Below are 15,975 nucleotides of genomic sequence, written 5' to 3'. Positions count from 1 at the left end.
AATGCACTTAATTTTAAGGCCTCATTTTTTTTAAAAACTTTAAATATTGAATATGTGATCTTTTGAGGAACATCTGATACCGTTGAGCTGTTGTTTTGAGATTGTTGTCTTTCAGCCCCTTGGAAAGAAACTACTGTGGTCAAAATGGTGCTTTAAATCTTTTTGTTGTTTTTTTGTTGTTTTTTTATTTCTTCGCCATGAACTTCCAAAATTCAAAAAAAAAAAAAAAGAAAAACAAATGATACAATATAAACTTCTGAAAACGAGTACAATGAATAGTTTTTCTTTAAGTTTTACACATAGCAAACGACACAGAGCAAAGATCATTTCCTGCTGGATGGTGACTCTGCCGAGTGCACTTCTTTTTCCCCAGGTTGCGGAATATGGCGTCTCACAAACATCAACCCCCCCCCAATAACCCCAATCACATACAGTTCACTAGTTAGGCGTTGGCCAGTGACTTAAGAGTACAAAGTGCCTGACAACAAGTCCTGGATCTAACAAATGTGATGACATTTTCAATCAAGCGTGGCTGCGTTCCACCACGAATGTTCCCGTCCTCCCCGATTACGTCCGGGGGTCGGTAGAGACGGAAGGTGTGCGGATGGATGGGAAGGCTACAGTGTCCAGGAAAGGGAAGGGGGGGGGGGCTGGATGGGATGCGGTCAAACCGGTCCGGACGTCGTTGAGATCTCAGACACGATCCACCAACAAAATGTTCCGTGTCTTCACGGGAGAAACAAAACCGCCGCTCTTCATCCAATTTGCAGATTTTATTGAGAAAATATGAACATTAATCTATTATAACTTATGGTGCGACACCCATAAAATACAATAAATTACTTTTGTTGCCCCCCCTCGTACACAAAACAAATCTTGTGGATCTTAAAGTATCATTTTGAAACACCTCTTATGTTTGTCAAAAACAAAAAACAAAAAAGCCAAAAAGGGGCTTTTTGACCGTTTTCTTTACAGATTTAAAAAAAAAAAAAAAAAAAAGTAATACAAATAAAAAGTCCGTGGATGAATTTGGAAAATAAGCGGACTGTGTTGGGGGGAGGACGACAGGAGGACAGAGAGGGTCTTTGTGTCCCGGTCTTTGTGGGAAGTTAGTGGCGTTCCTCGGATCTTACCGCGCGCTGCCTACCACTCCTTCTTCTTCTCATCCATCGACACGCCGCCGGGGCCCAGAGCCACCACCAGCAGCAGGCCGCCGATGACAGAGGTCGTCTGGAAGAAGTCGTATTTGAGGAAATCGTGCATGGGCTTGTAGGCGGGGATGGTCCAGAAGGCGTTGAAGTAGACGTTGATGACCAGGAGCCACAGGACCAGGGTCAACGCTGCAAGTTTGGTTTTGAAGCCGATGGCAACCAGGATGATGAGCGCAGTCCCGACCAGGTTCTGGAGGATCTGTGGGGGGGTACGGCAGGAGGATGAGATCAACAGTGAGCTGCACACTTAGAAATGAATAAAGAAATGAGAATCTGAGAAATTAAATGTATTTATCAATGACTAGAACTTCTTAAAATAGTCTTATCTCTGGCTGATAAATTAGCATCAGCCGTTAGCTTAGCTAGTCCGGCTCCGTTACATCTGAATTGATGCACCCGTGACCTGGGTAGAAGGTATTAAGTGGCTCACAGGAAATAGCAGATCTATCTACCAGGGAAGTGCTGATAAACACTGGAAGGCAGCTGATGGTTCGCCGAGATACAGTGAATGTTCTGCAACGTCTGTTATCTGTTGTTAAACGGGGGCCGACTCGGCTGTCGGGACTCACAGAGAAGAAATTGAAGTCAAAGTGCAGCAGAGTCATGAACATGAGCACCAGCAGCACTCGGCCGCCCAGCTGCATGTACTGCTTGGGCGAGCTCTCCCCCATGGACGGGACTCCGGCGAACATGCTCTTCCCTTCCGATCGGGACTCGGCCAGCAGCAGGAGCAGGCCGCCCCCGAGGGCGAGGTTCCTGGGTGAGGGGAGAGGGTGCGTGGCGGGTTAGCGGGGACGGGCCTGCACGTCATCAGGCCGAATTGCTGACACCTACCTCATCAGAAATTTAAGGTCCCATAAAATGCTGTATGCGACAGTCTGGTGGAGGAAGAGGAGGAGTTTTCAGACCACAATCAAACACATTTCCTGTGATAATTTAGGAACACAACAGGGGGGTGGGTGTCTGACCTGTAGAGCTATGATGCCGAATAATCCAAAGCAGGCGTACTGTACAAAATTTCTACTGAGGATGAGGACGCAACCACCTGTGAGGAAACAGACGCAGCGTTTACACTCCACCGCCAACGGGGAAGTTCTGACATTTATCGACGCCGTTTTTAAAGCAAATACAGAGTAATTGTGCAGTCAGCTGTCTGTCATTACTGTCAACATGCACTTCCTCTCCCGTCCTTCGCCATAAACCCGAGCAGACATGTCCACGCACCCAGCTGTCCTATGAGGTTAAGCAGCACGAAGCACGTAGCCAGAAAGTAGCCGCAGCTCCAGGTAGCCTCGATGTAGTCTCTCTGCTCGTTCCACTGGAACCACATGCGGATGCCATCTTCCAGAAAGGTGCTAATGAGGCACAGGCGCGCCAAGTGGGGTAGGTACTGTTTGGTTACCCGCAGGAACTGGGCAAGAGAGGAGAAACAAGGAACATCATCACATCAGGGCAGACAGGTGGAACGGGACGGCGATTCTGAGGTGCTAAGTGTGAAAACTGCCCCCCCCCCCCTTAAATGTGACAACATATAAAGTGAGAAGAACGTCGAACATCCTCTTTTCTCTCCACCTGCACCAGTGACGGGTGATGACCGCGACCTGCCCGCTGTCACGCCTCCTCAGCGGGCCACATCAGCACTGTCAGGCCCCAGCAGCCTATCACGGTCCACCCCCCCCCCCCCACCGACCGCTATGCGGGGCATGAATGGAAGCAGCCAGAGCCAATCCGAACAAGCCCGAGGAGGCTTCAGCAGCCTCGAAATAGACCATTTTGTCGGCTAACTTATAAGTTCGAGCCCCATTAACTTCTGGAGCATTTCTTTAGAAACACCCCCGATCCGCATCATTCCTCTTTGGACCTAAACGCAGAGCATGACTCCATCTGTGAGGTGGGCTTGTTAACACCGGGTCTGTGTGTTCCGAACCGCCAGCAAGCTTCGAAACCACCACATAATCCCACTTTACCTTCCTGGAAATGGCTTCAAAAATGCCCCCAGGTTGACCCAATATTAGAAACACGGCCGCACCTCGACACCAACGTATTGAGCAACCACAAAAACAAAGGTGGGGGGGCGATTCTGTCTTGGAATATCTTGTGAAACCGGACCCCAAATCGGAGCACCAACCGGGTCGCTAAAACCCAATGTGACTAATCACCGCTAGCAGCGAGGCAGACCGGGCTTAAGGAATTTCCCAACACTGTCTGGGACTGTCTGTCCTCCGCTGATTCATTCTTAACAGGCCGGGACGCCAGCGAGATGCCCCCCAAAGCAACTGCCCCAAATCCCCCCCTGTTAAAGCGGTCGGATCGCAGCTTTCCAAAGAGACGTCAGCTGTAAGCGACCGATGCTAACAGATCTGCAGACACATGACACAAGCAGGCAGCTATTAAAACCCCCAAAAGTTTTACGAGAATGTCGCGTCATGGTAGCTCCTGACGAAGCAACAATAACCGAACCCAACTCAATAACGGGGGTAACTAAAAAAAGTGCCCCCGTTACTTTTTTCTTCTCCCCCCCCCAGCAGAGAAACTAGTTAGCAGCTAGCATGCTAACAGCCGCTAAAGCTAACAAGTGAAAATCGAACTTACCTGGTCCGCCACGTCTTCGGCCCTGTTCATCAGGTCTTCCTGCCCCATGTTCGTGCGGTTCGGCGTTTAATGGTAGTTAAGGCTCAACGCGACCCAGTTTGTGCGTGTTGGGGTTTTCTCTTCGCAGGCTGCGCTCGCACTGTTCCTCGGCCGTCTCCGCCCCACAATGCCCCGCGATTTGACGAGCGGAACAGAGCCCCCCTCCGCGGAGCTGCAACCGCTGCATGCCACGTAGACCGATCCGAGGAAGCGGCTCCGCGAAGCTTTTAGGCATGTCAACAAGCACACGCCTGTGCACATGGCCTTGTTGTTTTTTTTTACCTCTGATCGTCGCTTTTTAAGCGTCCAAATGCCACGCGCAGGGAGCAGATGCCACACTTGTGGCAGATGTTCGTCCCGTTTCTTTTAAAGTGAATCACTCCCTGGTGGTTCGAATAAAAGTACATAAATGGGACTGGTGGGCAAGGGGATTAATAGGGGAGCGGAGGGGCAAATGGCTGATATCACACATCTGGGAAATTCAGAGGCACGAGAAACAATCTGAATATTACAGTCAGCTCTGCACAGCACGTAGCAACACCTGTAAACTGTCCTAAAATAATCACCATGGAGATTTGGCGCGTCATCAGCAAAGGGTAGTTTCTCCCTGTAATCACAGGAGATTATAGGATTCCAGGATTGCTCAACTATAGTGGATCGTAACAGAAGCCTCGTGTAGACACCCAGGGCCTCGGTCCCTTCATGTGTCTTGAGACATCAGGTAAATGAGACACATGGCTGCTGTGACCTCTCAGAAAAGTGCCACACAGAGCGGCACGCTGGCGCCAAAACCCAGAGTCTACCAGCTGTTCTGTGGAAACGGGGCGTTATCATCATCCTCCAAATCACATCATGCTCATTGCTGTTTGTTATCAGCAAACCATTGGCTCTGATTTTGTTTTATACACACACACACACACACACACACACACACACACCTGGAGTTTTACATTGCCCTGACAACAGCCTGTGCAGATCAGCCACACCTATTCTGAATTTTGAAAATAAAAAGAGTATTTTTTTTAAAGATCCCCCGTCAGCTCGGACGGTTCTCTGCTAACGTGACTTCATGTGCGACCGGACGAGACACCCTGTCAAAAAAACAAAAACAAACCCAGAATAAAATACCAAAAAAAATGCAGGAAAGCTCGTAGCTTTCATGATCAAACATTTGGAACGTGAACCCTCCCTGTTGGTCAAACACAGCAGCCTTCACACAAAGTACACAAAGACACATGGTGAGATCTAAAAAGCAAGCTAGCGCTCACTGGTTGTAAAGATTCAGCAGGTAAAAACTGGAATCAGTCTGTAAACTGCTGTAGATCAACAACCCCCCCCCCCCCCCCCCCCCCCCCCCCAGAAAAATCCACAAACCCACTAAACATTTACAGAGCAACTGGAAAAGCCACTTTCTAAAATATACAGGAATCTAAAAAAGAACCATCCATACTGTCCATGCTAATAAAGGAACACAGGCTCAGTGGAGTCTATGATGTATTTTTCTTTATATTGGGGCTCTTGGTCAGAAAATACAACTTCTCTCAACACCAACCAGGAAACACGAACGGCCTGAACACGGTTCCTTACACAAACTTTCGTTAGCTTAGACACCGCAACACCACCTCAAACTGCTTTTCAGGCGTTCACTTCACACTCCCACGTTTCTTCCGCCCAGATTTCCAGTGGTTATTTCGGAATTTCTTCTGCGTTCCGCCACCCTGCGCCTGCAACAAGTTATTACAGGTTATTCAATCAGGGGGTCCCGGCGAATCCCCCCCCCCCGCCGTCAAAGTGAACGTTGATCAATCTCACGCGCACTTTTTTGCGTTTCTGCAGCGCCGGCGTGTCCACCTCCATGTCCTCGCCGTCGTCCGTGTGGAAGTCGTCCTCCTCCTGATTCCCGTCGCCCCCCGTGGTCGCTTCTGTGGGGCTTTTTAGCGTGAATAGGTGGGCTGTGGGAGCACAACGTTCCAAAAATGAACCGGAACACGCGGTAAACTGATGCGTTTGCTTGGAATTAGAGCGACTGACAGGGGTAGAGGTCACTCATGCTGTCCTCCGAGTCGCCGTCCTCCTCGCTCGAAGAGGGCGCCCACGTGCCGTTGCCCTGCTTCGAGGTCCTCCCCCGACTGACTTCCTCCCTGGCGTCTTTGGGCCTCTTCTGCATGAGTCGAGCTGGGATGAATTCAATCCCTTTCTGCACGCAGTCCTCATCTAAAGCAGAAATGAGACCCGTCAACCAGTTGCACAAGTGGCCAGAATGAAATAGCTGCGGAGGAAAAACGACAGCAGGTTGGATTTCCCTTGCCAACGGTTGTGTTTTTGTTCCCACAACCTCAGTCGGGTCCCACAGGGAGACCCTAGAACATGCACTGATGCCAGGATTCAGAGCAGACCTGGCACCAAACCAGCAGCAGGACCAGGAACGGCTCATTTGCTGTCATTGGGGGCGCTGCCAGAGCCCTACGGACCGCTGCAGGGCTGGGCGATGTCGCGTGACTGGAGGACTGGAGCCGGCTCATGGCTCAGCTCAACTGGGTTTAGTGGAGAGCGCCATAATTGGCAAAGGTGCCGTGAGGATCACGCTGTCTGCTCAGATCCTCAGGATCCAGCCCAGTGAATGTTGTGATGCAGGCAACAGCACCCTGCCGCCAAGGTGCATCGAGTCCCGCCGGCGTCCTCACGCACACCACAACTTCACCGTAAAATAGTAAGATGGGTATTTCTAATAAGAAGCTGCTGGTTCAATACTGACACTTGGAGAGGGCTTTCTTGAAACGTTTCCCGTGAATATGTCGCAGGACGTGATGTGGCTGCCGGTTGAGGTGTCTCAGGGTCAGTTTACAGAAGAGCTGGTTGCTGGAGAAACAAACGACACAATTACAGGTGTCTGCCCCCCCCGTGCAAATAGGGAACAGTAGCTCCTTACGGCTGTTTGGTGCTTGCCACGATATGTGGCTCATACTGTCTGTAGTTGAAGTCTGCAGCAGCGCTCAGCTTCTCATACTTCTTCCCTTGAGTGAACTTCTCAAGCTCCTGCAGGTTGCACGGAAACTCGTGGCCGTTTAGCGTGCACTTGATCTGGAAACAACAACGGCACAAACGTGGCTCGTTTAACATGATGACTTGCGTGATTCAGCCCCGTGCAGCATTAAAACTAGCAATCATTGACAGGGTCGTTGCTCGGTTCCTGAAGTAAGTAGCACCACGGCTAGCATCACGTAGCTCATTTACGGCTGTAATCTGCTAACCTTTTTGCCATCTGTAAGCTGAAGGAAAGGGTGGTTAAGGAGAAAAGCTTTAAGATCCACGGGTAACTCGTCCATTTCTTAAAATTTGGGGTTTTCAGCTCGTCAATGACACCATTTTAGTCCAGGATGTGTCCACACGTGCGTTTAGCTGGAAATGGTTGTTGTCTGCACGCCCTCCACTGGTCAAAGTGAGGAAACAAGATCGGTATTCTAATCAGCACATTTGTCCTATAAAATACATGTCATACTAAATAACAAAATTATATAATTTTCGTCCACGTAGTGATTTTAATCTTCTCAAGATTCTACATTGCTTTCAGTCAGCTGACTGACTGAGGTCATATGACAACTCACAATCTTAGACTTAAAAAAATCCCCAAGAGACATCACCACACTACAGAAGATTTTCAGAAATCTGACGGGTCAAATCTGGCTGGTTCAAAACAACTTATTTTATTTTAATTAGGACGAGAATATTCCTGCTTTCTCTCCCCTTGGAATCGATATTTTATCGACAGCTGACATTACAGAGTGACGGCTCTTCGTTTATGAATACGATCTTTTAGATTCTCCCATGATGCATCAGGGTGGTAAACAAATCTCTGACGTCACTCCGTGTCAGCTGACACATGCGGATGTCAAGCTAGCCAACTAAGGCTTCCATTCATAGAAAATACATTCTCAGTTATTATCTATCGATTTACATTAGTGTGCACATTCGCACCTACATTTTTTTAGTCAGAAAAGTTGCTGCTTAGTTGGCGGATGCAATATCTTGCTAGGGAATCGACGTTTTAACTTCTCGTCGTTATTATTACTAGCGTAAGGCAGCCAAACCTAAATTTAAAATAATGTCTGGTCCAAATGGGGATCCCAACATCTCGGTTGAAGATGGTCTCATAAATGACGATGATGATTTCGGCAGTGAAGGTAAATAAAAACCGACCGCGTCAATTCACTGACACATTATATAAACGCACTTTTGTTCTGATTCTTAGTATTAGTACTTGCGCATCTTGATGCGGGTTTGCAGGATATAAACGGGATTTAATCATCTCATTATAAAGAAGTGATTTATCTGTCCGACAAAAACACTAATCCGTCTGTGTTGCATTCAGAGTATGAAGCCATCAACTCCATGCTGGACCAGATCAACTCCTATCTTGACGACCTGGAGGAACGGAATGATTCACTTAATGGCAAATTGCATGAACTAATGGAATCAAATAGACAAGCCCGACTGGAATTCAGGGCCCAGCTGAGCAACCACACGCCCCAAGAAGACAGTGCTGATGGGGAGAGCAAAGAGGAGCTGGGTGGGGACGCCGGGTGGGAAAATGACAAGAAAATAGATGAGGGAAGTTAAATTCATCACAAGGCTGGGTTATAAATATTAAGCCCACTAGACTCCTGACTTTAGGCCCTTAAATATGCTTTCTTTGTGAATATAAAACCTGTTAATTGTTCTTAGTAACTTGTTTTTTGTTTGTGTGTTTGAGTCTAAAGTCTCGTCCCTCTGCCGTCTTTTTGTGTTGTATTTATATAAAAGCACCTTTCCAGATGTGTGATTAGGGTTTCATGTCATGACCGTATGAGAGTATGTAGAATATAACAGTAAGTATTTTATAGCCACTAAATTAAAAAAAACTTTAAACCAAAACATAGTAATTGTCAAACATTTTAATATAAATTAAAATGACCCCCCCCCCCCCCAAAAAAAAACAAAACAGGAAACAAACATTCAAAAATACATGAAACTTCCAGCAGTTAAAAAAACCCAAAACATCACCTGGTTGTTTCTTATTTTGTCAGTAGCTGAATAAAAATACGATAAGAAACCTACAGCTTCGTTTGAAATGCAATCTTTGCTTCCGCTCCGGACCGAAAAAGGTGGTTCTGACGATGTTTTCCTTTAATCGTGTTCATCGGCTGCTGCCGTGGCAACAAGAGTTGCTACATGGGTTTAATATCATATGGACAATGGGGTATTTCCATAGTGACATCACTGAAAGCAGAGGAAACGTGTCCTTATTTACACCTTGTGAATGTTGAAGCGCCCAAACCTGTAAGTTCTATTATTTGTTCAGTGTTTTTATCGACATGATCCATTGAAACATCGTTTAAAGCTTCAAGCAGCATCGACTCGTCTTCGCTGACCAGCGGTCAGTTGAGCAGAAATGTGTCACAACCGGAGCCACAGACATGACAGAACCTGTTGGTGGGGGCGCCGAAGGACGCGCTTCAAAGCTCCTCCAACATCTTAAGGACAAATTCTTTCCACGCGAACGTGTGCTGATGATTTTAGACGCTGAGGTTTTTCAGCTCAGGACCTGAATGTGCAGGTTTTGTTGAATTTAGTGAGTCAGCATTTCTCATCGTTTAAGCCAAAGGTCCAGCAGGTCAAACACGTAATACGGTGATAATTCTACCATTGCTAGAAGCCTGTGCTTCACAATCTTTCATCACATCTAGCTAGAGAATTAGGACAAGCCGATCGCCCCCACCCCCCCCCCCCCACCCCACAAACCTGGTCCCGACAGACTTCAGGGTGGGAAATTAACCTTCAGTTCTAAACCCAGCCCGGACAGGGTCCGTTTAGAGCTCCGAGGCAATTATAACAACTTCAATGCGTGAGAATAGCAGACATATTAAATTCAAAACTAAATAAATAAGGATGCTGAATCCCCGTTTCCCTCCCACAACTGATACCACCTTTAAGTGAAATCTTCATTCGTCTGCATCCCTGTTCAATTTAATTGCACTTGTGAGACTGTTTCAATGTACAATAACTAAAAGAGAAGCCATGCTACATCCAGGCTTTGTGAGCCAAAACGCCCACGAAGCTGCTACACAAAGGAAACAGGTACCTGTACCAGGGATTTCTTACCATATTAGCATGCTGAGCATTGATCATGATCATTAAACGTGAACTATTTTGCAGGTATATCTGCAATCGCTGAAAGGATGGGTGCCTTTTATCTTGAGGTTGTTGAACATTTCCAACCACACTGGCACTTGAGGAGAATAACTACACTCCACTTAGCTGTTTCAGCTAAACTTTACTGTTTAGACTTCTGTTTGATGGCTATTAATTTCCCACCCTGGTAGAAAAAGTAAGAAGAAAATCCCCCGCGGTCGACAACCACTCAGCATTCTCATCTTATGCTCTTCACTTCTTGGTCTCTGTTACTTTAAAGCACCTCCTGACAATGTGATGAATCATGTTTTATTACCTCAGCGTCTGTTTGTGACCCTCCCTGACCTGCGTTTGCGGGCAGCTTTCGCCCTCCCGCCGTTCTTATTTTTCCCTGGGACAGCAGGAACTTCCTTCCCCTCCTCTTCATCGTCATCCTCAGCGGCAGCTCCCGGTTGTGGCTCCTCTGTGCTGCCGGCGGGATCCTCGGCGGGCGTCTCCTGAACTCCGCTGGGCAACGATACAGTCTCCTCCTCCATGCTGAGGAGCTCTTCCTCTGCGCTGCTGCAGAGGTCCTGTGCTGCTGCGTCAGGCTCTGCGTGATCCTCCGGTCGCTGGGCTTCAATGAGTCCGCAGACTGCCGCCGTAGACTGCTCAGAGTTTACATTTGTGGCTGCGCCCGTGTCGTCAGAGGAAGGCTTCTCCCTTGAGGAGCTGCTGGGGGATTCCGCTGGAGGCCCGGGGCTGAGAGGTTCTCTGGGAGACGCGTTCTCTCCCTCTGTTGGACTGAGCGTCTCTTTGTACTTCTGAGAATTAAAGCAGGGGAAAAAAAAACCAAACATCACAGTGTCTCTACAATCATTTTTTTTCAAACGCTGAGAACGGATGAAAACAAAAAGGACCAACCTTGAGCTTCTCAAAGTGTGTCACTGATTTGCAGTGTGTGTGCAGGGCCGAAGACTCGAAATGGAAAAATTTGTTGCAGAGTCTGCAGATGAACCCGGCCACCGGAACCAGGAAGCTGGACCCTACGGGACGCGGAACCACGGTCAAATTACAGAGGACGACAAATGGAGGAGGGAGCGGAGGGGTCGGGAGGTACCGTAGACTGTGTCGGGGTCATACTGGTCATCGCTGGTCAGGTCCCTCAGAGTCACTTCTTTAATGGGGGACCAGCCATCCTGCAGCACCACAAACAGGCAACTGTTACAGCGGGACAAGCCTGGAGTCTTTTCAGAATTAAACTGAAGTTAAATCACCTGTTTTACAGAGGAATCCTGCTCTCCTTCACCCAGACTTTCCTCTCCTTCCTCCCCCTCTTCCAAGGAAAGGCCATCAGCTTCCATGGCAGGCAGCTTGCTCGAGGCCTCGCAACCCTCATTTTCCTTTAGTGAGCATATAACAACCGAGTTAAATGAAAGGATTATGGGAAGTGAGGGGGTGAGCGAGTTCCTGAGTTGAACAGTAACCTTTTCCACTTTCTGTCTGTGCTCCAGCGACTGTAAGTGCTCCACAAACTCCTGAGAACTCCTGAAGTGTTTCTTACAGATGGTGCAGGAGGAGATGATGGCTCTACTGGCCAGCTAAAGAGGGGAAAACAGCAGAAATTCAGTTTTAAAACGTGTCTCTCACATACAACCTCTGCCCACGGTGGTTACTTTGTGCTCCTCGGTGCGACGGTGCTCTCCGACGCTGCTGGTGAAGTGGGTGTGGCAGGTGGGACACCACTGCTTTTGCTCGTCTCTTTTCTCTCTGGAATCGGGACAAAAATCCAATTTAACGTACAACAGCAGATTTCCTGTCGCTCCTCTCGTGGACAAACCCAGGATCTCATCCTGAACTGACCCCTCTTTGCTCGTCCCCTGTAGAGACTCCTGCACTCGTGGCAGAAGGGTCACCAGGCATGCGTTGCTCATGTGCTGGATCTCCATCATCCTCTGCTGGTGGGAAACGCTGTTCATGTGGCTCCTGAAGTTCTGCAGACACACAGAAGAGTCCAGAGGTAAATCCCTCCTCCTGCACCTCTCCCGTGTCTTTGAATGCGACGCACTTGCTGGTTGTGGCAGGTGATGCTGCAGAGGTAGCAGTAGAACTTGTTTGCACCGTCTGCTACACCCTCCTCTCCTTCCTCCTGGTTACTGGGTGAAGCCAAAGGAGCATCTTTGACGTGCGATATCTCCTCCAGAGGTAAATGATCCGGTTGGTCATATTCAACCAGTCTGCCGGATGGAGACGGACCTGAAGGGAAGGTGTGAACCTGCAGGGAGGCCAAAGTTAAGGATTAATCCCAGACTTATTCACTTTCATGATCATATACAACAAGAAATAATTTACGCTATTTAAAATGGTAAAAGCAGGCCAAGATAATTATTAACTGTTTGCTTTAGATGGAAGCACTAGTGAATTATATCTGCTGGTGTATTTACTTTTGATTACAAAGTTAGACAAGAAAAAGGGGTCAATAAACCAGAGTTTACTCTCTGGAGTGCACTCTTTTATGCTGCTGTCATAAATCCTTCTCAGGTGCTGAAAGATGAAGAAACGCGCTTTCAGGGGTCTGCAACGATGCTTGTTCCCTGGTTTGGTTTCCAGAAGGACGAGTAACTTCAGAGTAGCCCTGCTGTGATTCAGCTGGCTGATAAAATCTCCACTGACCTCAGATGCTCTGCTCTCCTCCAGCATCTCAACATTCATTTCTCCAGAGCCTTCGTCCTCCAGTAGGAGGTCATCTGGGAGGCCAAAAGAACCTCAGTTAGTTTTTGTCCACTGGAAACCACGAACTCCGTGTTTCGGCCGGCGTTAAAGTACCTTCAGGCTGGATGTCCTCTGTGTTACCGCAAGAGTCTGAAGAAAGAACTTCCTCATCAGCAAGTGCAGCGACAGCCTCAGCAGCACACTGCTCTTCTGGCCTGAGGAAATAAATCCATCTATTTACACCTGGATCTCTACCTATTTATTTATTTTTGTGGTTATCCATAAGTTGGGGGGCTTGTTTGATTCTTCCAGCAGCAGCAACAGATCACACGTGGCCACAAGGTGGCGCACTCTGCTGCGATGCCTCGTGCCTGCACTTCTGTCTCCGGCTCCATGAGCTCAATAGTCACTGCACCAAGTTTATGACTGACTGACAAAGATAAAGTGAAGATATAATCTGATAATATTCCACACCCATCTGTCCTCTGCTTCTTTAACACAGGCTCTTCAGCTTGGTCCTCTGGGGGCTGCGTCTGTCCTTCCACTCCTCTAACGCTACCTTCTGTTTGCAAAAAAAAAGGGAATCAGCGGTCTTCTTGGTCTCCTAAAGACACTCAAACCACTATACGACACCCTCTCTGGTGCTTTACCTGTTTCTGACTGAAGGGTGGTGTCGGTTCCTGCTTGGTGGTCATCACTGCTCTCTGTTGCCATCTGTTCGCTGTCCCTCTTTCTGTCCATCTCGTGAGCAGCAGCAGCCTCCTGCAACAAGAAAAGGGCAATTAATTTGAAAACTGACTAAAGAAGATTAAAAGAGAATTATTAAGACATCCTGTTTTGTTTTGACTCCTGTTTGCACGGCATTAAACCAGAAATATACTTCTCCTGCATGCAGATTTGCATATAAGGGTCTCGCCTCAATGCATAAGCTTTGCATATGGTTCCTGAGTGACCTGTATACAAATTACCTTCCATTACAAGCCTATGTTTTTTACAGTCTAGTGCTTATGTCAGCACATCTAGGGGAGTGAAAGCCTATGTGATATAGCTTTAATGACTGTGGTAATTACTGTGGTGGAGATGGAGGAGGAGGAAGAAGCCGTGGTGGCAGCAGCGGGAATGTTGTTGTTGAAGAAGCGAGCGTGTGGGTGGAACGGTCGAGCAGCTGGGAAACCCATGATGGGGGATTTTATGGCCATGCCCATGGGAACAGGACCCAGCAGAGAGGACCTGTTGGACGCTGCGAAGAACTGACGGAACTGCTGCCCACCCATTCCAAAGCCCCGCATGTTGCCTGGGTGACAAGAAACCACGATCAGTATTAAAACACGGAGGGCAGGTTGTGTTTCTGCCGCTCATTAGGACGAACTCTACCCTGCATCTGCTGCATCAGCAGGGCCCCCTGCAGCATTGGATTGGGGGCAAGGATGGTAGTTTGGGTTGCCTGGCACAGGTTAACCATTCTGGGAGGAGGAGCTGTCTGGGGAGGACCTGGAATGGGTCTGGGTAAAAGAGAAAGAGAGTTGAATATGCAGGTGTATTCTCAAAAAAAAAAAAAAACTGAATCAATCAATTGTGACCATGAAAGTCACAATGTGCCTGTTGTTAATCATCAAGGGGGAAATAGACCAGTTGACCTGAAGCAGCAATTATTGGCACAATAGCGTCGATTTTATTCTGTCATTCCGTCTGGGGCCAGTGGCACCACAATCTGGATGATTTGCATGTTATCTGCGCTACCTTTGATCAGGCATGATCGCAGAACATTGGGTTGAATTGGCTAAATTCTTGAATTACAGCTGCACAATTACCCACTTTGAATAATCCCCGCACCAATACGCATCCACCCACCCCCGGGTTGCAACCCTGGCGCGGCTACGGCCAGACAAACGCACCTAACCCGGCGGGCCTCGCCTAATCCCCGCTCTCGAGTTGACAGGTTTACCGTGGTGTCTGGTGGTGGTGGTGCGGGACATGATGCCCCGGAGGCGGCTGTGGCGGAGGAGGAGGCGGAGGCTGCTGTTGCTGGAAAAGTTGCTGGAGCTGCCGCAGGTGCTGGTGGAATTGCTGCTGCTGCTGTTGTTGCTGTTGCTGATGAATGTGTGGGTTGAACATCACGGACTCAAATAGCTTCAGTTGCGACGCGAGTTGCAGATGACAGTCCTCGGAGTAAAAATATCCCTGGTTCGAATGGGAGGGAAGACACTTGTGATGAAGCCACCGATTTTCCAGAACCACTCTTTAGTGTGCGTGCGTGTATGTGTGTGTTTAAAGACGCATGCAGCAACAGTGCGCAGCTCCGGGGACAACAGGTCACGCTCCTATGACGAGATAACACCTAGCTAGTGTTAGCACGCAGGATAACAACACGTCACGTTGACGCTCACTTCTGTTATATTAACTCCTCGGGACGGTTGACTAACGTCGCCATACGGACGTGTCGTTAAACATGCATTAAGCACAAGAGCAGCGCGCCGTCCTGAAGCGAAAACCAAGGAGGAAATCGACATCAACGACCAAGCTACACCTGCCACGAAATGAACGCAGCTACGTTAGCCAACACGCACTCACTAAACAGACGAGTTAGCTTAGCATACGGCTGAGGTAGCGGTCCCCAGTTTAGCAGGATTCGTGAGATGCCTTTCCGCCGTTGCCGGGATTGTGTCTAGACTTACCTCAAGGAGTGTTTTTGAGCGGATTATCTCACAAGAATCATGGCACACGGTGAAATAATTGCTGTCAGCCCGACTGCAAGTTGAACTGTGGAAAGACGGTCGCAGCTTCCAGCGCACCCTGTCGCCCCCTGGTGGGCGCCATTAGGAATCGTCATTGAAAATATTAAACCTCAGTTTAAAACAACCAGTTTTGCTCCAGTGTAAGGCGGCTTATTTGAAGGGGGAAAAAACAGCTATTTGATTTATGAAACAATGTGCCAATGCCTTGCTCTAAGGTAGCAGGTTGTGCATGCAAATGCTTTGTATTGTCTGTTTTCAGCTGCAGCGAAGCCACTTAGATGTGATCGCTGTTGATACTGACGTGATGGGACTTGATTAGCATGCAATGTCTATTTCCAGTAGTAACGGGTTCAGCACCATGGACAGATCTATGCCTCGCACACAATTCTCCATTTTCCCGTTAATAATCACAGACCTGGACCCAGCCCTTTTCATTCACGCCATTGAATTGGCCTCGAGAAATTTGAAGAGGTGAAAACAGCGGGATTTAAAGGCGCAACATGGAAGACAACGCGGTCGCATTATGCTGTATAAGAATG

At 48.2% G+C, this 15,975-nt stretch overlaps 4 protein-coding genes across 4 annotated transcripts; 1 reads left to right on the top strand and 3 right to left on the bottom strand.

Moving 5' to 3' along the window:
- Nucleotides 1-148: 148 nt before the first annotated feature.
- Nucleotides 149-4,019, bottom strand: surf4 (surfeit 4). Its single transcript, XM_003965376.3, has 6 exons — nt 3,804-4,019; nt 2,436-2,622; nt 2,180-2,256; nt 2,046-2,089; nt 1,781-1,967; nt 149-1,410 (listed from the first exon to the last, which is right to left on the bottom strand). The coding sequence occupies exons 1-6, from the start codon at nt 3,849-3,851 to the stop codon at nt 1,144-1,146; spliced, it is 810 nt and encodes a 269-aa protein (XP_003965425.1). The 5' UTR covers nt 3,852-4,019; the 3' UTR covers nt 149-1,143.
- A 1,309-nt stretch (nt 4,020-5,328) lies between these two features.
- Nucleotides 5,329-7,403, bottom strand: surf2 (surfeit 2). The gene is made up of 6 exons (XM_003965468.3): nt 7,094-7,403; nt 6,772-6,923; nt 6,598-6,701; nt 5,874-6,056; nt 5,661-5,794; nt 5,329-5,566 (listed from the first exon to the last, which is right to left on the bottom strand). The coding sequence occupies exons 1-6, from the start codon at nt 7,166-7,168 to the stop codon at nt 5,486-5,488; spliced, it is 729 nt and encodes a 242-aa protein (XP_003965517.2). The 5' UTR covers nt 7,169-7,403; the 3' UTR covers nt 5,329-5,485.
- A 282-nt stretch (nt 7,404-7,685) lies between these two features.
- bbln (bublin coiled coil protein) lies at nt 7,686-8,567 on the top strand. Its single transcript, XM_003965467.3, has 2 exons — nt 7,686-8,023; nt 8,212-8,567. The coding sequence occupies exons 1-2, from the start codon at nt 7,945-7,947 to the stop codon at nt 8,457-8,459; spliced, it is 327 nt and encodes a 108-aa protein (XP_003965516.1). The 5' UTR covers nt 7,686-7,944; the 3' UTR covers nt 8,460-8,567.
- A 403-nt stretch (nt 8,568-8,970) lies between these two features.
- Nucleotides 8,971-15,507, bottom strand: ciz1a (cdkn1a interacting zinc finger protein 1a). Its single transcript, XM_011604820.2, has 16 exons — nt 15,377-15,507; nt 14,647-14,882; nt 14,076-14,203; nt 13,772-13,995; nt 13,352-13,463; nt 13,176-13,263; nt 12,816-12,916; nt 12,663-12,736; nt 12,058-12,264; nt 11,853-11,983; nt 11,666-11,759; nt 11,477-11,590; nt 11,267-11,392; nt 11,110-11,188; nt 10,914-11,035; nt 8,971-10,813 (listed from the first exon to the last, which is right to left on the bottom strand). Exons 2-16 carry the CDS (start codon nt 14,814-14,816, stop codon nt 10,328-10,330), a joined length of 2,256 nt encoding a protein of 751 aa, XP_011603122.2. The 5' UTR covers nt 14,817-14,882; nt 15,377-15,507; the 3' UTR covers nt 8,971-10,327.
- Between the last annotated feature and the right edge of the window lie 468 nt (nt 15,508-15,975).

The sequence above is a fragment of the Takifugu rubripes genome, chromosome 6 (assembly GCF_901000725.2).
Source record: "Takifugu rubripes chromosome 6, fTakRub1.2, whole genome shotgun sequence".
NCBI classification, from domain to species: domain Eukaryota; kingdom Metazoa; phylum Chordata; class Actinopteri; order Tetraodontiformes; family Tetraodontidae; genus Takifugu; species Takifugu rubripes.
Note: the sequence above shows the minus strand (reverse complement) of the source record. Positions and strands in the feature narration are given on the sequence as shown.